The sequence below is a fragment of the Sceloporus occidentalis genome, unplaced genomic scaffold (genome assembly GCF_023333645.1).
Source record: "Sceloporus occidentalis isolate IW3139 unplaced genomic scaffold, rSceOcc1.0.p SCAF_4, whole genome shotgun sequence".
Lineage (NCBI taxonomy): Eukaryota > Metazoa > Chordata > Lepidosauria > Squamata > Phrynosomatidae > Sceloporus > Sceloporus occidentalis.
The window spans coordinates 175,712,199-175,734,280 of record NW_028316984.1 but is presented as its reverse complement, the minus strand read 5'-3'; the positions used below and the strand labels follow the sequence as shown (position 1 = coordinate 175,734,280).

The following is a 22,082-nucleotide window of genomic DNA, read 5'->3' as shown; positions in this document are numbered from 1 at the left end:
CAGCTGTTTCAGGGCACTACTGATACATGTGATGCAGGATTTCCTCCTCCAGCCATCATGGAAACCAAAACTTGTACATGCCATACCCTCCAGCATTTCTCAGATGAAAGCCAGAACACATGTGGCCAAGCAACATCAAAGTGTGGTCAAGATGGCAAAATTTATAAAAGAAAAAGAGCAGACAAACTAGGAGAGATTGAAGGTGTTTACTTTTGCCTGAGTCTGTAGGAAAGAGCAAGATGCTTTCCTGTCCTGACTTCTTCTGCTGAGTTAAGCTATTTTTCCACTTTGAACTCAGGTTGCTGCATTTGAAGTGAACTGAGGACAAATGTAGAAGGAGGAGAAACTGTGACCTTTTAAAAGCAGCTGAAAAAGTGGGATGACAGATGATTAATTGTGGCTGCCCCTTCCAAATTGGAATAGTTTGACGCCATATGCTACTTTTTGGACTAAACTCCCAGAATCCCTTAGTGACCATGTTGGCTAGGGAATTCTATGCTCTGTGATCCAAAAAAGTAACTAGTCCTGGCTGTGATGGAAACTGAATATCTGTGGATACTTTTGTATACTCTTTACCATATATACTCATCTATAAGTCTAAAATGTATACCCAAAAACTGACCCCTGAATCCCAGGTTGACTTATTTACGGGTCACTATGGAAATGTGATAGTAGCTCTTTCAGATTTCCCCATTTCCCCATGTGGTGTGGGGAGGAGTTTATTTCTCTCTGAAGCCAAGCAGAAAGAGTCTTGTTTGTGTAAATGTCCATCTCCTACCTGAGCGTATGGCTGAAAAGAAAGCTGAAACGATGAAACAAAAACCCTCAGTGAGAGTCTCTCTTGCCATACACACAGATACACATACTGAAGGATCCTCCAGGTTTTACTCTCAACCTATCCTCGGGTCATGGTGAAATCCATAATTTTGGCCCCAAAACCTGACCTTGACTTATACATGAGGTCGATTTATAGTTGAGTATATACAGTTATTTTGGAACTGTTAGTATAGATAGAAAATGCATTGTGTAAATCAGCTCTGCCCAGATTTGATGTGAGTTTTGCAGCCTCAACCTTGGTATATTGCTTGGGGCCAGAAACTGCTATATACAAAATTTAAGATAAGTGATTTTACTCTTACTAAACATCTTACACAATTGAGGTAATAGGCAAATGAGAGTTGGTTGGCTCACTTGCTTTAAGGTACAAACATTGTACCTTGATTTAATGAAGATATATTTAAGCTGAGACAAGAATCTGTCTTTCGATCATCAAGAAATTGTTACTACAGGTTGAGTCTCTTTTATCCAAAATGCTTGGGACTGGATGTGTTTTGGATATTGGACTTTTTTCAGATTTTGGAATATTTGTAATAAGATATTTTGGAGATGGAATATACTGTTTATACTCATGGATAAGTCTAGAAATTTAGGTCACAAAATGGACCCCAAAAACCTGAGTCGACTTATCCACGGGTCAATGTAAGTAGTGTATCTTAACTCTTAGGCCTGTTACAGACAGCCAAAATAAAGCTGCTTTGAGTCACAATGGAGGTATGGTGTTTCAATGATGCATGCATCCTAAGAGTCCAGAAGTCGCACCAAAGCCACGCTCCAGCCCTAAGGACTGGATAGTGGCTTTGGTGCAGCTTCTGGACCCTTAGGATGCATGCATCATTGAAACACCATACCTCCACTGTGACTTGAAGCAGCTTTATTTTGGCTGTCTGTAACAGGCCTTAGTTAAAAGAAGGAACCATCCCCTGGTGAAAAGCAGGAATATAGTATGTGAAGCACCAACCCCCTCTATTTTCTCATCCATCCAGCATTAAGAGTAAGCACAAACAGTTAGGTTTGTTGGACTTTTGTAAGTTCTTTGACATTGTTTTGCTTTGCTTCATCCTTTAGATCCTTTGCTATATGCCTTTTTTACCCTTGACCTATCCATGGGTCTTAGCAAAATCCTTATTTTTGGCCCTGAAACTTGCTCTCGACTTATACATGAGGTCGACTTATAGTTGAATATATATGGTACACAATAAGATATCTTGGCGATGGGACCCAAGACTAAACATGAAATTCATTTATGCTTCATACACACCTTATATAGTGAGCCCGCGCCGTACATGGGCTCATTAATTTATAGGCTGCTTTCAGCGTATGCTGAAGCTACCCGGCAATACAAACAATGGCACGCGTGCCAAGCCCCATTCTGTCCAGTGGGGATTGAGCATACACGTTTTTTGCTTTACATGGGGGAGGGGGTCCGGATTGGATTCCCTGTGTAAAGTGAGGGCTGACTGTAATCATAACCTGAAGGCAATTTTATACATATTTTTAATGATTTTGTACATGGAAAAAGTGTGTACATTGAACCATTAGAAAGCAAAGGTATCACTATCTCAGTCACCCATGTTTACAGTTATGGATATTGGTGTATTTTGGAATTCCACATAAGAGGTACTCAACCTGTATACTAGTAGATATGGTGAGTAGTGTGCTGAATAGCACAGCCTAAATACTGTAAAGGTACCAGATTGTCTGAATTTGGAAGCTAAATAGGGTCAGCTTTAATTTGTTCTTGGTGGTAGACTACCAACGACTTCCAGGTGCTGTAGGCTATATTTCAGAGGGGGAAAAACTGGCAAAATGACTTCTGAGTATTCCTTGCCTAAGAAAACACTTTAAACTTTTAATGGGGTCACCATAAGTAGACAGGCAACTTGAAGGCACATACACATACACATCTGTGCTGTATAGCCCCCAAAATTTGTGCCTGGACTACATAAATAGTATAAATAATTTTGAGGTGGTTGAGTGAATAGCACTGTGTCATACTGTAGGAAAGGTGTGTGACACATTTTTATTCACCTTAAAAGTGGAACACTAGCACTTTTTATAAGGTTAGCAGGGAATTACTAGATCAAACATTGGAAAAGTGACATCCCATCACCACATGAAGTCTGAACTTATTCTCTCTATTTTAATTCACATACCCCTTTCACATAATGAGCAGGACATGGGCATAAGCCTTAATAACTTAATGCAAGTTATTAAGATGTATGAGAAATTGCATTTCAGAGAGTTCCTATTATAGAAAACCTTATTGGTAAGAATATTAGCACAGTAGTGAAGTGGCTAGTGTATTATTTTGAGCCAGATAATTTAATGTCCTTTGTATATTTTTGTGTCTGTATAGGAGTGACTGGGTATAATACAGTTATCCCTCTGTTTTTGCAGAGGATCCGTTCCGGACCTCCTTGTGAAAAAGAAACTCACTGATATTCAAGCCCTATTGGCTTGAATGGTGGCACATGCCTGTGAGCATGCGGGGGCGTGCACGGTGGGCACATGCCCCATTTAGTCTCCCTCTATTTGCCCCCCATGGATATGTGTGGGGCGTGGATTTCAAATCCATGAAAACAGAGGGGTGACTGTATTTAGAAATGATAGTACTGCCCCTGGTCTGAAGGAGGAGCATATAGACATACATACATGTCCACACAGACATGCACACACCACCTTTCTTATGACTTGGACCATAATGTAGGTTTCCACATAGGTGGCTAGCCCAAAATGGTGGGCTATCCATCCACATATTGGAGCTCCCATGCATCGCCCTGCCCTCAAAGTAGCCAATGGCAGCATGTGGATGTTGCCACTCATTGACTAATATTGGCTTGAGCTCCCACGCTCTTTACCATCCATGTGGGGGGGGAGACCAAATCCCTGAAGATGGGCCCATGGTACAGCTAAAAATGTACTCCTGACCTTGGGCTGACTCCACCAGATATGTGTCCAGTCTGCTAGGATCTGGCCCAATCCTGGCCCCAGGATTTTGGCCTGCCAGGACAATGTGAGACCAAGGGCAACATGGGTCTTTTGGCTTGTATGGATAACCCCCAAGAAAGCAATATTGGAAACTGGCTGGTAATTCTCTGGTATAGTGGGGTTCAGAGATTTTTGTCCACTAAAAATCTCACTATTCTAAGCCAGTCAAAAACCTGCCTTACTGTAATGAGGCATTTCTTGCTTCGTTTAATTAACCACTCAGCCATTTCTCCTCTTTCTGCATTTATGAGCCAGGAAGGGCACAGGTCCAATATGCATGTAGTGGTTCTCACCTTTCCAAGGATCCTGTCCATACTCAGGCTTCACCTCATTCTGTATAGCTTCTACATGATGACGAATGGGCCAAGTGGCTAGACATCCTCATTAAGGAGCAAAGGCATTGATGTCTCAAGAAACAAACTAAAGGCACTATCATGGGAGCTCCACTAAGGTTTTATTGGGTGCTATGCTAATTCTAAATTATGAGAAGAAATTAAGGGGGGATGATAGCTAAGTTTATCAGTTGATACCACAGAGACGTCAGGATAAGTGAACAAGAGGCAAGGCTTTTGGTTACTTAAACTATTTAACTGTATCACTGCTGCTTTCTCTTAGACATTTTTAGTTCTTTTCTGCGTAGAGTTGCTTCATTTCTAACAGCATCATGACCTTGTGATAGAGAAGTATGTAGAGTTTAGAAATGTAAAAGCAGTGGCAGCAAAAGGACAGGAAAGGAGACTTGAGAAAGTGTGAGTGCTTAGGAAAAAACAGTGTTTGAATAATAATTGAATTCCTAAATTTCTTGACCGTTTCTAAAACCTTATCTTCCTCTTGCAGAGATCCACGGCCAACAAACCAGCGTGTCAATGATCATGTTAACAATGATGTCAACCTCCGGATTCAAAACCTCACTATCTTGATCAGAAATATCAAGACCTATTATCAGGTATGTCTAATTTACTTGTTACATATTTGTGATATTTAAGTACAATTGACCCTCTGTATCCACAGATTCTTTATCCATGAATTTACACATCCACAGCTTGAAAATATTTGAATGTGGAAATATATACATTCCAAAAAACAAATCTTGATTTTGCCATCTTACTGTCCATTGTATTTAATGGCACTTGAGCATCCATGGATTTTGGTGCCCATGGTAGGTCCTGGAATCAAACCCCAGAGGATACCAAGAGCCTGCTGTATATTTCTTAATAAGACATAAGAGGAAGAACTGGTACTGGAAATTAAGAGGAAGTTGTATTTCAAGACAAGTTTTCAGTCAGTGGTATGGTTCTACTAGCATGTTAGGTGTGGGTATACATTTAAGGAGTAAATGCATTTATCACTAATCCTACATAACTTCCCATGTACCATCTGTTTGAACTCTTCGGTAGAGTTAGAAATGGAATGAAAGTTAGAATGAGCTTGTAAAGTAACCTACCTCTAAACTATGTTTTTGTATGTACAAAATTATTGCTAGAAAATTGACATATTGGCAGACTAAAGCGCAATAATTCCATTTCTACAGGCATGGGCAACTCTGGAAGGCTAGGGGGACACAGTAGCTCTCTTCCCCAAACATTGGAGGGCTGAACTCCTGCAAAAAAATAATAATAATTTTTGCCCCCAAATGCACTTTAGGGGAACACAATAAGCGGGGCTCTTCCTGGGCCATTTTAGGCCTGAGAGAGGCCTTTGTTAACAACAGAATGTGAGCAGGAGTTGCTTCCTAATCACTTCCTTTGTGAAACAAATAGGCCTCTCCTAAATTGACTCGGGAATTGCATAAAATATGGTGCAAATAGGCCCCACACACCTAGAAAACATTTTGGAGTATTTAAAGGCATTTTGGAAAATCATAGAGTTGGAAGAGACCACAAGGGCCATCCAATCCAATCCCCTGCCATGCAGGAATGCACAATCAAAGCACCCCGACGGATGATCATTCCAGCCTCTGTTTAAAAATGGTGGGTGGGGGGAGTTGCAAAAATAGTTTTTAAGCATGGTGGAAATACCCTTTACACATCCTAGAGTGCTTTTAAGCATGGTGGAAATACCCTTTACACATCCTAGAGTGCATTTGGGGGGATTTTTGAAGGGAAAAAATATATTTGATTTTTTTTACTCTTGGGGAGCCTGGGAACCACAAAAACAGCCCTGGGCTGCACTTTGTTCAACTTTACATTAGCTAGCATCTTTCATTGATCAAAAAGTTGTGTTACTCTTCTTAATTAATTTATTCTCCTGTGACTTGTAACCAGTTTGAAGTGGATCATTAGCAGTGCATGGACTTTAGTTCAAAAATTGGGAAATGTACAGAAAAAGGCAACCAAAATGATCAGCAGACGGAAGCAGCTGCCCTACAAGGAAATGTTGTTTTGTTTGTTACGGACAGAGCAAGTAAGGATAAGCTGTTCAGTCTCTCTCACACTGAGACTCATAGGAGATTATCACACAGGAGAAAGGAGGGTACGAATTGGAACGCTCCCGTTGATATCTGGTCCTTTTCACATTGCGCTTATCTCATCCTTCTCCTGTAAGTCAAGTGGAATGTCTCCTTCATTTTGTATTAATGTAAACTCCCATTAATACAAAGTGACAGAACCATTGGACTTCACTCATAATCTTTGTGTGATTACGCAATAAGGACGTCTTAATGGTGGGATAATGACACAATAAGCGTGACGTCATATGATAATCTTCGTGTGATCATACGATAAGCATGGGAGCCATCCACTTCTCTCCCCTCTTTTTCCCCATGTGATAATCTCCATAGTCATCCACTGGAGCTAAATGGTGGGATAAAAGGACAGATGCAAGGAAGTGCTTCTTCATAAAGGGCATGATTAAACTGTGAATTTCACCACAAGATGTAATTATGGCTGCCAGTTTTGGATGATTTAAAATGTTGATTGGATCAAATTATGGAGCATGGGGTAATAAGTGGCTATCAGCAAGGATGGCTGTGTATCACCCACATTATCAGATATTTGTTGTAGAGAGCAAGAAGGTTGCATTTTGACTCATGTCCTAACTGCAAGCTTCCTATGGACAACTGTCACTGTGTGAACAGAATGCTGGGCTTGATGCATCCTTAGTACAATCCAACATAGGTTTTTAAAAATGTTCTTACATTTTTATCAAGTCTTCAGTTTTATAGAGATAAGTTACTCATCTGCCCATATAACACACTAAGGAATCCACGTGCTTACATTTTAAGAGACATTGCAGTGCCTATGTAACAAAGATATTTTGACGGAAAGAAAAAAGATATTGTGATAAACATCATTTTGGATTTGGGCTGATTTTTGGCAGGATATTATTTTCTTGTGTGTGTAGGGGATTGTAGCAGGTTTTTAAGATATGTGGAGGTGGGATGTTTGCAGCAGTTTTGAGCTGTTCGTGAAAAATTGTCTGGATTTTTCAATTTTGAATTGCATTTGGGGGCTTGAGGTGCCACACTTTGAAGCTCCAAAGGTCTCATAAAGCCTGTGGTTGTCTTTGCCTACCTCTGCTGTAAATGAAAAGAGTTTTGGTAGGTTAAAAGTAAAACTATCATTCTTAGCCAATGTGAGGCACTGGTCCTTATCTGTCAGAATGTGGAAATTGCAAAATTATTTCTTGGTTGGATACTTAAATTATCCCACAATGTATAGTCATATAACTAATTTTGTTTTTTTTAAAAAATCAGATTGCCTAGTACTAATTTCATTTTGATGGGCTCTGACACACAGACTTGACCTTGTGGGAAACTCCTGGTTTCTGTATTGTCTGAAAGAAAATCTTGTGGAAAACATGGACTGACCTGTGGCATTTTAACATTGCTTCTGTGACAGTTAATGAGGTGTGCTCCTTACTAATTTGCAACAGGTCTCTGGGTTACCTGATTGAACAGTATTTCAGGGGAATAAGATACAAATTGTGCAGAAGCTTGACCCTAATGTACTGCCTGCTCTTACTTGCCAACAATACTAAATATATTAATAATTTTGTCCTTTTGTTTTAAGGCCTTCTGTACTCTTGTGTAAATTCATCTGACAACCTAATGCATGATAGTGAATATAAGACAACTGGATTCAAAATTTCAGGCACAGTATTTACCTAGTCACCATGGAAAGCTGTCCTGAGATCATTAAGCATGTGATCTGTTTGAACTTCAGCCAAATCATCAAAAAATTTATTTCGTAGCCCAAGCCGCCAAAAATGACATGCCATTTTAAAAATATGGGCATTTAAAAAAGATAAATGCTAGTGATATCTGTCTTTCCCCTGCTATTCAAGGGAGCATTGATGAGGGAAATGGGTGCTTGCAAAACTTAAAGATGTCAGAACTGTTTTCATCTCTTTAATATCAGTGTTATTATTAATCCCTGGTGTAATAGTTAGTAATATAAAAAGAAAAAAGGAATTAATGTAGCATATAGAAGAATTCAATTGCAAATATACTGCTTGAAAAATGATTGAAGAATCACTAAGACAGTGAAAGCAAACAATGAAACATTTAAAAAAATCCGTGGTATGTAATGTATTGAGGGGTTAACTTCTGAGCATCCTCAGCAATAAAGCTTGAATGTTCCATCAGTGCAATAATTAGAGCAGCTTCCCGTGTGAAGCGCTTCCATTGTGTAGCATCTGGGACCTAAGACTTTATTGTTCAACTGCAGTTTACAAATGTTGTAAATGTTCCCATAGCATAACAGAGGTTGATCGGCTGATGTTCTTCTTGGATGATCCCAGCTGGTTGGACTCTTAATTTAATATAAATTAATTCTGGCTATTCACAATTGTGCTCTAGAAAAGTCAGGCATATTTTATTGTTTCTTATGTTGAGAAGACAGGAATAGCTACATGGGGTGCATCTATTCCAGGACCACACAAGCTTTGTATTCCCCAAGTTACACAGAAGAGTAGAATTATTCCAGCACTCTACATATGTACTTGCTTTTGTGCTAAATAATAGTGTCCACCTTCATTGCATGGTAGGTTAAATATTTAACTGCAGAGGATCATGGACAAGTTGAGTTAATACAGTCAGAGTAGTTCATTCTCTGTCTGGGTGGATGCAAATGGATTATGTTTTACCATTTTTGTTAAACGAGAGACTTTGAATTGTATCCCAAAGTTATTCATAGTTGATTCCCTGGTACCATTGGCATGTAGAAATCACAGTAGAGAAATAACTTAGGACCAAAACACATGGCCCTGAAGAGGTGGCTTCAAGCCACCCCAGAGAAAACCAGGTTGGGGGTGTGTCAACCCACTCTTATTTGGGGTGGAAAAAAGCTGCCCCTTTGCTGCTGCTTTTCGCCAGCTCCAGGGCAAGTGGCATCTAAATGCTATGCCCCCGAGTCATTCGGAAGCTGGCCAGCATGTAATCACCGACACAGCTTCCGGGCGACTCAGGGACGTGCCGTGTCTAAACACCATGCCCCCAAACCGGCTATAAGCCAGCTGTAAGCTTTACCAGGCCCCCTGTTTCGGCCCTTAATATTTGTCAGCTAACTACTGACCATTCAACTATTACCTACTTGCTTTTGATTGAAATAACTGCAGAGCCAAATAGCTTGGCAGTTGCTGAAGGAAAGAGAGAGACTCTAAATCAAGCTGGTTAACCTGTTCCAACATGTCACCAGTTCCAGGCTGTTGAATTTATTTTTACAGTTTCATAAATCTAGTGGTTATTGTAAATGCAAATAATAAAAATCAGTATTTCATAATGTTAGAAGGCCTAAAAGCAAGACTGAGCATGTTTTCAGTTTTTTACTTTCCATGTCTATCTCCAATTGTTTAATTGTGTTGTTACATTGTCAAGCTGGTGCTTTTATATCGGAGATAGGCTGTATTCTTTCAGAGGGTTAAAAAGGGCATTATTCACAGCAAAAAGCATTTTACCTATCACTGTAAAAAGAAAACCATTCATGAATAATTCAAACTTTGTGTTCTATTTGTGGCAGGTCCAAATGCAATTCTGTGCTGTATTTAAAACAGTGTCATCTGGTACTTTTTTGCATAATTATTTTGAAACCTCTTCACAAGACTTTAGTGTGTTGTTGTTGCTTAATAAATAAAGCAACACAAAGCTTTGGGAATGATGCATTTTAAACAATCTCTATGATTGCAGGAGGTAAGTCACCCTGGCTAGAATGTTGTTGTTGTTGTTGTTGTTATGCTTTATTTATATAGCACTGTAGATTTGCACAGCGCTGTACATACAAACAATAAAATAGATAAGAGTAAACCTGTCCATGGTGTACAGTCTAAGAAATAATAGCATAATACGTATAAATAATACATAACAATACAGGAAAGTATTTGTTGCATGTTTAAATAAAACATGCAACAAATTAAAAACGTCAAATAGCAAATGGGATTGATTCGAATTGTAGCCTGCAGATGTGAGGGAACATTCCCAAGGAGCAATGGAAGCACAGTTTTCTGCTTCCACAAAGGAAGTGTGAACAGTAGAATACTACATATTAATGACAACGTTTTCCCTTCATTCTGATTACTGCTATATTGCTATTTTTGCAAAATTGTGTCTTGGAATAAGCAACTGTGGAATATTTAACTCTGTTATTCTTTGTCAATATGAAATTGCAGAGGAGATAGTTTTTAAACATCCCCTTTATATTATAATCGTTGCATTTGTGCTTCTTAAGGGAACATAATTAGTAAATGTTAGATTATTTTTAAATCTTCAAACTAAATATGAATGCATTCCATAATGTGTGTATTCAGCTTAATGTGTGTGTGTGTGTGTATGTGTTTGTGTTTGGCCTTTTTGTTGTTGTTTTTCAAATTGAATTGGGCCCTGAAGCCACACTGCCATTTAAGTTTTGCCCTTTACCTCTTGTGAATTTATGACTATAATTCAAATCTCTGGATTCTGAATCTGAGAATATATGTATGGAACCTTGATGTCATCTTCATCACACTCACAATCAAAGAGTGTACTTTGTTATTTGTATAAGGACTGATGAACAAGAAGATCCAACCGTACCACAGACCCTGTCTCTGCTCCTGTGCAATGCCAGGTCAATTAAGAACAAGACCCATATCATTCAAGATCTTTTAGAAGAGAAGAATTGTGACCTGGCTTGCATTACAGAGACCTGGCTGGGGGCCGATAGCAATGCAGTGTGGGCACAGGCTCTCCCAGCTGGGTACACAGTTAAGGAGCAGACCAGGAATCGTGGGCGGGGGGGAGGTGTTGCCATAGTCTATAAAAACACTTTTACCTTAACCAGGAACCCTATCTGGAAAACAGACTATATTGAATGTATTTACCTGACCCTGAAGGCTAGGCACAGTCTGGGGATCCTGTTGGTCTACTGTCCACCCCGTGGGCTAACAGACTCCCTGGCCGAGCTGACACAGCTGGTCTCGGAACTGGTGTTGGAGTCCCCTAGACTTTTAGTTCTGGGGGACCTCAACATCCCTTTCGAGGCCGGCTCACAAAATCTGACAGGTGCAGCTCGGGAGTTCATAGCTTCCATGACGGGCATGGGCCTGTCCCAGTTAGTCTCGGGTCCAACGCATTGCGCAGGTAATAAGCTCGATGTCGTCTAGAGTACGGGTTGGGATAATCCGTGGGCAGAGGTGTGTAGTACTTCTGCCTTGTCATGGACAGACCATTTCCTAGTTGAGGTTCGACTTAAGACAACTATCCAAATCCCCCCCCCCCCCCGGGGGTGGAAGACCTATTAGGATGGTTCACCCTTGAAGGCTGATGGAACCAAAAAGGTTCCAAGAAGCTTTAGAGGGGTTTATGGTTGGATCTGACGGCGATTCTGTTGATGCCCTGACTAACATCTGGGATAATGATCTCTCCAGGGCTATACACAGTATCGCTCCTAAGTGTCCTTTCCGGCCCGCTTCTAATAAGAAACCCTGGTATACGGAAGATCTTCGGGAAATGAAGCGGGCCGCGCAACGACTAGAGCACAGCTGGCGGAGACACCAGTGCTTATCTGACAAGACACTCCATGAGGCTCTTTTGAAGTCTTATGTAGTGGCAATAGGTGCAGCAAAGAACTCCTTCTATGCTGCATGTATTGCGTCTGCAGAGTCGCGTCCAGCAGAGCTGTTCAGGGTGGTGAGGGAGCTTACCCAGCTTCCTCCCACTCTGAACCCTATTTTAGATCCAACTAAGGCCTGCTGTGACTATTTTAACAACTTTTTCGCAGATAAAATCTCTCTGATAAGGGCTGATCTCGACGCTGGCACTTCAAAAGAGACAATAGAAGAGGTGCTTCCGTGGACTCCATTAAACTGGATCACTTTGAGTTTGTTGATACCGATGAAGTGGACAAGCTTCTTGGAAATGTTAGGAAGACGACGTGCTCTCCCGATCCCTGTCCCTCCTGGCTGACCGCCCAGGGTGGTGATGCTGTAACATCATTTTTGCAATGCATAATTAATGCATCATTCAGGGAGGGTAAATTTCCATCTAGTTTAAAATTAGCAACAGTTAAACCGTTGCTCAAAAAAACCTCCCTGGACCCCCTGGTGAGAAATAACTATAGACCGGTCTCATTATTGCCATTTTTAGGTAAGGTGATCAAGAGGGCGGTTGCCTTCCAACTCCAAGCAGTCTTGGATGACACAGGCTTCAGATTGGGATATGGAGTTGAGACTGCCACGGTTGCCTTAGTCAATGATCTCCATCTGGGCATCGACAGGGGAAGTGTGACCTTGTCGGTGCTTTTGAACATCTTGGCAGCTTTCGATACCATTGACCACGGTATCCTTCTGGAACGCCTGAGGGAGTTGGGTATCGGGGGCACTGTGCTCCAGTGGTTCCGTTCCTACCTCTCGGGAAGATTCCAGATGGTGCAGTTGGGGGACACTTGCTCCTCTAAGAGGGAACTAACATCTGGGGTGTCCAGGAAAGCAGCCAAAGGGCTGATAAGGCAGCTAGTTCTCAAACAAACAAACCCCCTCCCAGCACAGCAAAGTCAGTGTAAGCTACACAGTCCTGGAGATTCACAGTAGTTCTACCAAAAGGGATTACCAAGAGAATTGTCAGACGGTCCGAGGTTCAGGGTAACAGGCAGGTTGATAAAGCAGTCCAAGGTCAAGGTTTCCGGGTAGTCAAGACAAGAAGCCAAAGGAGCCAGAGACAGAGTCTTTCCTCTAAAAGAGTCAGATATCCACTGGCAAAGAACCACACATGCTCCAGGTGCTTAAGAAGGCAAGGAGCCGGCCTTCAGCTGTGTCTGATTACGAAGACGCTTCTGATAAAGCCTCCGAGATCTTCGAAGGCCCTCTCTTTCTGCTCGACGCTCATTGAAGGTAGGCACACTGCCCAGATCCTCCTCCATGTCCACAGCCTCGGCACCAGGCAAACTTGACTGCTGAACCTCTGGAGGGGCCATAGACTCTGCTCCAGCAGAACTAGGGCCAGCCTCTGGCTCCTCCATTACAGGTTCAGGTCCCAGGGGCTCTAGCTCATCCTCTGAGTCCTCCAAGCCGTCCTCCAGGCTGGGCATGACATGGGGTCCCTCAGGGAGCTATTTTGTCCCCCACTTTGTTTAACATTTACATGAAACCGCTGGGAGAGATCATCCAGAGACACGGGGCGCAGTGTTATCAGTACGCTGATGACACCCAAATATGCTTCTCTGTGCCTCCGACTGCTACAGTGACTAAGGATGGCGTCTCTCCTCTGAATGCCTGCCTGGAGTCGGTAATGGGCTGGATGAGGGAAAACAAATTCAGCCTGAATCCAGAGAAAACGGAAGTACTGGTGATAGGTTCCCCAGGCCCGGGGAAGGAAGTTTATCCACCTGTCCTGAATGGGGTCACACTTCCCCTGAAGGATGAAGTACGCAGTCTAGGAGTACTTCTGGATTAGTCTCTGCAGTTGACATCTCAAGTAGATGTGACAGTCAGAAGTGCTTGCTATCAACTTCGGTTGATACGCCAACTGCGACACTACCTTGGCCAAAGGGACCTTGAAACGGTGGTACATTGTCTGGTAACCTCTCGCTTAGATTTCTGTAATGCGCTCTACATGGGGCTACCCTTGTACCAAGCCCGGAAGCTTCAGTTATTACAAAACATGGCAGCCAGACTGGTCACCGGTGCATCCAGGTTTGACCACATAACACCTATTCTGAAAAATCTTCACTGGCTGCCCATTCGCTTCTGAGCGCAATACAAGGTGTTGGTTATTACCTATAAAGCCCTAAATGGCTTGGGCCTGAGTTACTTGAGGGACCGCATCTCCCCACACAATCCGCCCCGAACAATCAGAACATCTGGGAAGAATCTGTTGGAGATTCCATCTTCCAAATATGTCTCCACATCTCAGACGGCCTTTTCAGTGGCGGCCCCGCAGATTTGGAACAGTCTCCCCGAGGAGCTCCGTCTCATGACCCCCCTAGAAGCATTTAAAAAGAGGCTTAAAACCTTTCTTTTTTGCCAAGCCTTCCCTCCCGAGGAATGAAGTTGTGCGCTCTTGATGCCATCGATTCTCTGCCTTACCCTATGAATGATTGTATTTCTATAATTGTATTACTTGTTTTTATCTATTTTTATGAGATGTTTTTAATAGTTTATAGTCTGTAAACTGTTTTGATCTAGGGAAAAACAGTATACAAATAAAATATTATTATTATTATTATTATTATTATTATTATTATTATTATTATTATTAAGAAGCCTTAGTTCAGTGGCAGAGCACATAACCTTATGTGCAAAAGATATATTTCCTGTCATAGCTCCAGCTAGGTTATCTTGTCTGCTTTGCTTTGATTCTTCAATAAACAGGGACATGTCAGAGAATTCTCTGTCCCCTTCATCAGCCCAGGAGGAAAAAAAGCACTTGACAGACTCTGGACAGGAAGATGGAGTGCAACTTTCAAAGAACCAAGTGTCTTCTGATACCTCAGCCTCTGATCTTTCCTAAGCTGCATTTTTGACATCCACAAGCCACCAGGATGGGCAGAGCAGTCAATGTCTAAGGGAGGGAGTGCTAAGGGAATACCCCCTTCTCCAGCCTTAGTCACCCCACCTGCATCTTGCTTAGAATCATAGAATAATAGAGTTGGAAGAGACCGCAAGGGCCATCCAGTCCAACCCCCTGCCATGCAGGGAATCCAAATCAATGCATCCCCGACAGATGGCCATCCAGCCTCTGTTTAAACACCTCCAAGGAGGGAGACACCACTACACTCTGAGGGAGTGTGTTCCACTGTCAAACAGCCCTTACTGTCAGGATGTTCCTCCTAATGTTGAGGTGGAATCTCTTTTGCTGTAGCTTGCATCCATTAATCCAGATCCTAGTCTCTGTAGCAGCAGAAAACAAGCTTGCACCCTCCTCAATATGACATCCCTTCAAATATTGAAACAGGGCTATCATAACACCTCTTAACCTTCTCTGCTCCAGGCTAAACATCCCCAGCTCCCTAATTCGTCCCTCATAGGGCAAGGTTTCCAGACCCTTCACCATTTTAGTCGCTCTCCTTTGGACATGCTCCAGTTTCTCCACATCCTTTTTAAATTGTGGTGCCCAGAACTGGACACAATATTCCAGGTGGGGTCTGACCAGAGCAGAATATAGTGGCAGTATTACTTCCCTTGATCTAGACACTATACTTTTATTGATGCAGCCTAAAATTGCATTGGCCTTTTCTAGCTGCTGCGTCACACTGTTGACTCATGTTCAGCTTGTGGTCTACTTGGATTCCCAGATCCCTTTCACATGTAGTTTCATTCAGCCAGGTGTCGCCCATCCTATATCTGTGCTCTTGAAATGTATATTGGCATTTTTGGCCTGTTACAGACAGCCAAAATAAAGCTGCTTCGAGTCACAGTGGAGGTATGGTGTTTCAATGATGCATGCGTTCTAAGAGTCCAGAAGTTGCACCAAAGCCACGCTCCATCCCTAAGGACTGGAGCATGGCTTTGGTGTGGCTTCTGGACTCTTAGGACTCATGCATCATTGAAACACCATTCCTCCACTGTGACTCGAAGCAGCTTTATTTTGGCTGTCTGTAACAGGCCTTTGTATGGTTTAAAATGTCATTAGAGCTAACTTTTTTGCATGCAAGTGACATGTGAATATGTCTTAACAAGGTTGTTACTATTAGAACTACTCAGGTAATATGTGTGAAGTATTTATATACTTTGAAGAGTAATATAAATGCTAACTAGTATCATTACCAGGTATTTTCATTTGTGCCCCATCTGATATCCCATCTGATCCTAGAAACTAAGTAGGGTCATCCTTGATTAGTATTTGGATGGGAGACTGTCAATGAATACCAGGTGAGGTAGTCTCCTTTCAGAGAAAGGACTTGGCAATCTTCCTCTGAGTATTCCTTGCCTAAGAAAACCCTGTGAAATCATAGGGTGCTATAAGTTGACAAGCGACTTGAAAGCAAACACACACATTTTCTTTGTAATCGAACACGCAGCTTGATATGGGGACATGTACATTAAGCTATTAAACTCAGTCATGCTTTTAATCTGGTTTATAATAAATTTATTCAGCAGACCAAAAATGGTTTCTTTGGTGTTGCCACTGACTGTGAGTCATGCTGAACACAGGGTAATAAAAGCTAATTACAGTGAAGTGCAAAAACAAAGTAAAAAACCCCAAAGAACCTTTATTCATTTGTTGTTGAAGCGAATGTGGGTTAATGCATAAAAGATAGTCATGGTGGCATCTGGGTATAGCCTCCAGTCTGTAGTTACCAAGAGACCTGCCCTGCAGAGCTTATTTTGACACTCATTGGGTTAGAGGAAGTAAAAGGTCAGTGTGGGGTTAATGCTTGGCTTATTTGGAGCAGCTGTGTTATGGTAGGGCTTAAAAGGCTATGTTCCCAGGGGAAGCACAAGAATCCATAATCAGAAAATGGAAGCAGGTGAATTTCTTTCTATTACAGCAATCTGTTGCCTTATCAAAGCATATTGCATGTTCTAGATCTAACATTTTAATATTTTAAGCAGTTCTTAATAATTATACCCAAAGGATAATGGTTAAAGTTATACATCCAGCAGATGTATAAAATTGGGGCTAGCAACTGGATTTAGGGCCATGGCTTAAACTAGGCTTGGGGATCCTCTTGCCCACAACCCATGATGCCTGATAAGACCCAGAAGAAGTGTTGCCACTTTCAAGAAGCTTCCCAGTCTGTTCTAAATGTGGTCACCAAATTCAATTAACAGTTAATTGGGATGAAAAAGGAAGGTCATATTTTGTGTTCAAAGCATGGACAGTGGTGTTTTATACTTCATATGAAAGATTTGTGATTTGTAACTATGGTTTATCTGAACAGCCCATGCAGATGTCTTTGGCTTTTTGATACAGAAGGTGAAGGTGATATGAGGCAAAGACAAAGGATTAGCAGTTTCTAGAAGAGATGGTTGTTGCTTGTCAAGCCATATTCTAAATTTTATTTTTTAAATTTCAGAGATGTGAAATTTTATGTCCTATTTCAAATAGTAAACTTAGGGGGGTGTGTCCAAATTTTGCCTTGGTTAAATTAGCAAGAAGGAAATGTCGAAATTCCTTATACAGTATTTAGTTAATGGAATATATGATTCCTGCATGGAAGGGGATTGGACTGCATAGCCTTTGTATTCTCTTCCAGCTCTATGATTCTGATTTAATTTGTCTAAATACCCTGAAGGCACCAGATCCCATCTGATCCCAGAAGCTAAGCAGGGTCAGGCCTGGTTAGTACTAGAAAATGACAACACAAGGCAATACCAGGTGCTGCAGGCTATATTCAGAGGAAGATCGAGTATTCCTTGCCTTTGAAATTCATGCAGAATGTAACTTTCTGGTGATTAAGCAAATTAATTTAAAATTCATTTTAAAAGTTTAAAATTTAAAGCACACTTTTCATAAGACAGTTTTATTTTTAATAAAGCACACGTGAGATAACCCAGTGGTTCTCAAACTGTGGGGTGACCCCTGGGGGGCATTGTTGTTGTCACTGTATTTTTTTGGGGGGAGGGTAGGATTTGTTGTGGGGTTTACTGTCGTGTGTGCTAAAAATAACATGACTAACATGGTACTGTGGACCTTGATTTGGGTGGATGGTGGGACTCCATTTGCTGTTCTGCCTCAGGTTCCACTTCTGGTTGTTATTTTGAGAAGGAATACAGAGAAATTTAATAATTTTTTTTGGGAGGGGGGTGGGACATACAATGCCGATCCCTGTTGTAACTACACATTTGACAACTATTATTTTGTCTTTCTGACTTTCTCTTTGTTGCTTGGAAGCCCGATTGTGCAAGGTGTCCATTGAGCTCAACATGTTTAGTTGTTTTGCTGCCAAGTGAGACAAACTGCTATACTTTGTTGCTGAACATTTTGCATATTTGATCTGCCATGTTTTGTGTACCTATACTAAGTAATTCCTGCTTTTGCTGTCACTTTCTGCTTTGGCTCTTTTACTTGACAAACCTGTTGAAGATTTTAGTAGCATCTGAATAGCTGTCACAATAGAACATTTGTTGTAGTAACTAATTAAACGCTGTCTTCCTTGACTACTCCACTGGAGTAGTCAAATCTGTTCTTTTTCATTCGGTTAAATGTATGCTTGGCAAGCCACCATATTATTGAGGAAAATCATTTGCATTTCACAGTGCTGGTTTTTAAAGGTTGCCTGCTCCCTGCAGAAATTAAGAAGGTGCTGAATTTCGTCCTTGTCAGATTTCAGCTTTGAATCCTAGCTTGTACTTCAGAAAGACAGTTTCTCATTCTGGGCCCAAAATTCACAGAGTCCATATCCCAACAATATTGTCATGACCTAGCCTGAAAATGCAAAACAAAATTTTATGCATCCCAGAGAGGTCCATAAAGTATGCTAGGCCTTCCCAGGTGTGCACACATGCTTCTTATACAGTGTATTATAATCATCATTTTGTGTGCCTCCATGTTGATTCTGACATCGGACACCCTTACAGAACTTCATCACAGGATTTTCTAGGCAAGATTTGTTCAGGGGAGTTGCTGTTGCCATCCTCTTGAATCTGAGAGAGAGTGATTTTCACTAACATGATTGATATTCTCATATTTCTCCCAGATTGCGACTGTGTGTACATGTCTGGATGTTTCTGGATTAGCTTTAGCCCCTGCTTTCTCCTCTGTATTGAGCATTAAGGTTCGCCTTTTATTTGTCAAGATATGTAAAGGCACAATACTATATCAGAGTTGATATAATGAATGAATGCAATGTAAGGCCTATATTTGCAGTTTTGGTTTTTGTAGATTTGTTTAATATGTTCTCTCTAGGAATTTCTAGTTTCTCCAGCACAGCTCTGTTGAAAATTGACCATAGAGTCATGCTGGTGGATCTAGAAAATTCTTCTCTAGGCATTTTTAGGTCCGCCTGTGTGATTCTGTTGTCATCCTCCACCAGGTGTTGAATCTAGAGTTGCACTTGAGGACCTAGAGTTTCCTAGAGATGTGTTCTCTTGGGTTAAAAAAATAGTATTTTTTATTTGCAGTTTTTCCACTTTCATGGGGGTACTGTGCCCCTAATCCCAGCAAATGTGAGAGGTCCACTATGCTGCTTATATAATAAACTCAATGAGCCAATCCAAAGCAACAGATGTACTGGTGATACACATAATACAGAGAGGAATAACATTTTCAGAAATAGTAGAGGGGCTCATTCTTGTATGTGCATTCATAACAGTTCACTAAACAGAAAGTTGTTATCTGCTGTTTTATTACAGCTCCCCAAAAAACCACAATAAAGCCACAATACAGCAGCTTGTCACTTAATTCCATCTTTGGAAAGCCTATCTTTTTTGGAAGGCTTATCCAAAGCAGGTCTGTTTCAATTGTACTCACAAAATGTATGACATGTTTGCTCTAAAGGTAAAATAGGTAAAAGTACAGGATGCAGTGTGCATGTACTTCAAATAAGCCGCTTGCACTTGTTCTCATTAAGGAGGGCTTCTTTGAGTACTATATGTTACATGTGTATGGGAGACATCCTGTGTGTGGTTGACAAGGGAATCCTCTTCTACCACATGTAAGCCTTTCATACCATTCATCATTGCCCTTCATGCAATGAAATTCAGAACTTACTGGACCTCGAAATAGCTTGATAGTCATTTCCAATGAGACTATGTGGTTGGGTGGTTTGATTAGGTCATGTCTGCATGAACATAACAAGTACAGTATATTTCCTAAGCAGCTGACTGCCAGCAAAACCATGTCTGATGCTTTGCCCATAAGACAATGCTGGTCCTCTAATGTGTCTCTTTCTCATTGATGAAGAGCATATTGACCATATAGAAGAATTTTGATTCCTGGTAGACAAATTAAACAAGTGTTAAAGTTCCTAATCACAATCATTGTCCATTTATTTTGTTTTGTTTTTGCTGTTTTTTCCTATCTTTACATGCCATCTTTCTGCAAAGCAGTGTTGATAAAAATGAATGCTTTTTTAATTAAAGCATTAGATTTTAATGTTTTTATTCTTATTTAAATTGGAATCCAATTTTCCAATTAATTTTCTTTTAAAAAGAGCTTCGTTCAAAGATAGGATCATGTGTACTAATTATACAGATACAACCTGATCAGTCTTGTTCTTCAAATATCTGGCAGAGTTTGCATTTGGAATGGGATTGGGAAGAACTAATTCCTGTAGTTTTCTAAAGAGCTAATTCCTGTATATCTCTTGTTTCCAGAAAGGCACCCATTAAGTTGACTAGTTCATAAAATGGTCTGAAAGAACAGGTTTGACAAGGTAAAGTGACACCTTGGCCATGGATATTCTTACACAGTGAGGCAGGCAGACTTTATTAAAGTGATGTGAAAATTTTGAAGAAAACAGTACTCTTTTCAAACAGCAGTTTATCAGCTTTAATTTTGTAGTGTTTCTTGCCACTTTTGTATACTTTGGGCAGTGGCAAACTTTATGAATTAGAAAGTTCCTGACTTTTGTCATATTTAAAATTTGTGCTTTTTCTGTACCTTCATGTGTTTGCATGTCTATACCTCCACCAGTGTAAGACAGTTTTGGTTTCTCTTTGAAAGAACAGTATGTGAGGTGCTTCAAGAAAGAATTGCAATCAAACATGATTATTTAATTTTAGAGGCGATACCCAACTCTGTCCAATTAAAGAAGCCTTAAATGGCTTGCGCAACAAATAAACATTATTTCAGGAGCTAAAAATACATTATTAAGAAAACAACATAACCCTTAACCAGTGGGTGATTTTCTGTACTGTTTTCCTCTTTTATTCCTTCATTTCTTGTCTTCCCTTCTTTTCTCTGCTGCATCTGATAGTACTACAACACTTTGAAGTCTGGCCTAGAAGGAGTATTGCGTAGTTAATCTTTTATAAATGTTAATGATTATATAGAGACATGGCTGACCCTTCTGCATTTGTGACTGACAATGGGATAAAAAAATCTTTGAAGTCTGAGCTGGACCTGTTGAGGGCAAAACCTCATGTCACTGCTTTATTGTTCTGAATGCAGGAAAGGCTGTATCACTACAAGTAAGGCTGTAGCACAGAGCTTTATGAAGAAGAGGAGATACTAAATCTCTGTAGGTTAGGTAATATTAACATAATTCCTTATAAAGGCACAATAGATTACTTTAAATGGTGACAATCTGTTTTGCTTACTACTCTCACATTTCTAAAGTGTTTGTGGCTGGTGATGACATGTGAAAGCAAAATCGGGACCAAGGATCAGCATTGCCTGAGATCTTTAGTAAAGTACAGTCGGCCCTCCTTATACACTAATTTTTTATCCACGGAGTCAAGCATCCATGGCTTGAAAATATTCAAAATAAGTATAAATTCCATCTAGCAAACCTTGATTTTCCATTTTATATAAGGGACATAATTTTGCTCTGCCATTATATTTAATGGGACGAGCATCCACGGATTTTGTTATCAACAGGGGATCCTGGAACCAAACCCCTGCGGATAACAAGGTCCCACTGTACTTGATAATGTCCTCCTTATTTGCTATCTGAGTGAACAGAGTCAGTAGCAGGGAAGATCAGTAACTTACCATATATACTTGATTATAAGTCGACCTCATGTATAAGTTGAGGTCAACTTTTAGGGCCATATTTGTGGGTATTGGTATGATCCATGGATAAGTTGAGGATCAGACTTCAGGAAGCAGCCCGGCTCAGAACAGGCTGTAGGGCAATCAGTTGCCCTTCCCAGCCTCTCCTCAGCTGCACTTTCTCCCAGGGAGGGAGCCTAGCTGGGGAGAGATTGTGGGGCCATTGATGGCCCTTCCCAGCCTCTCCCCA

The 22,082-nt window shown here is 40.9% G+C and overlaps 1 protein-coding gene across 1 annotated transcript in view; it reads left to right on the top strand.

Moving 5' to 3' along the window:
* CCDC88C (coiled-coil and HOOK domain protein 88C) overlaps nt 1–22,082 on the top strand; it is a 138,703-nt gene that overhangs the window by 23,917 nt on the left and 92,704 nt on the right. The window contains exon 3 of the mRNA XM_089522400.1: nt 4,666–4,774. Within this exon, the coding sequence (XP_089378526.1) occupies nt 4,666–4,774 (109 nt within the window). The remainder of the gene's footprint in view (nt 1–4,665; nt 4,775–22,082) is intronic.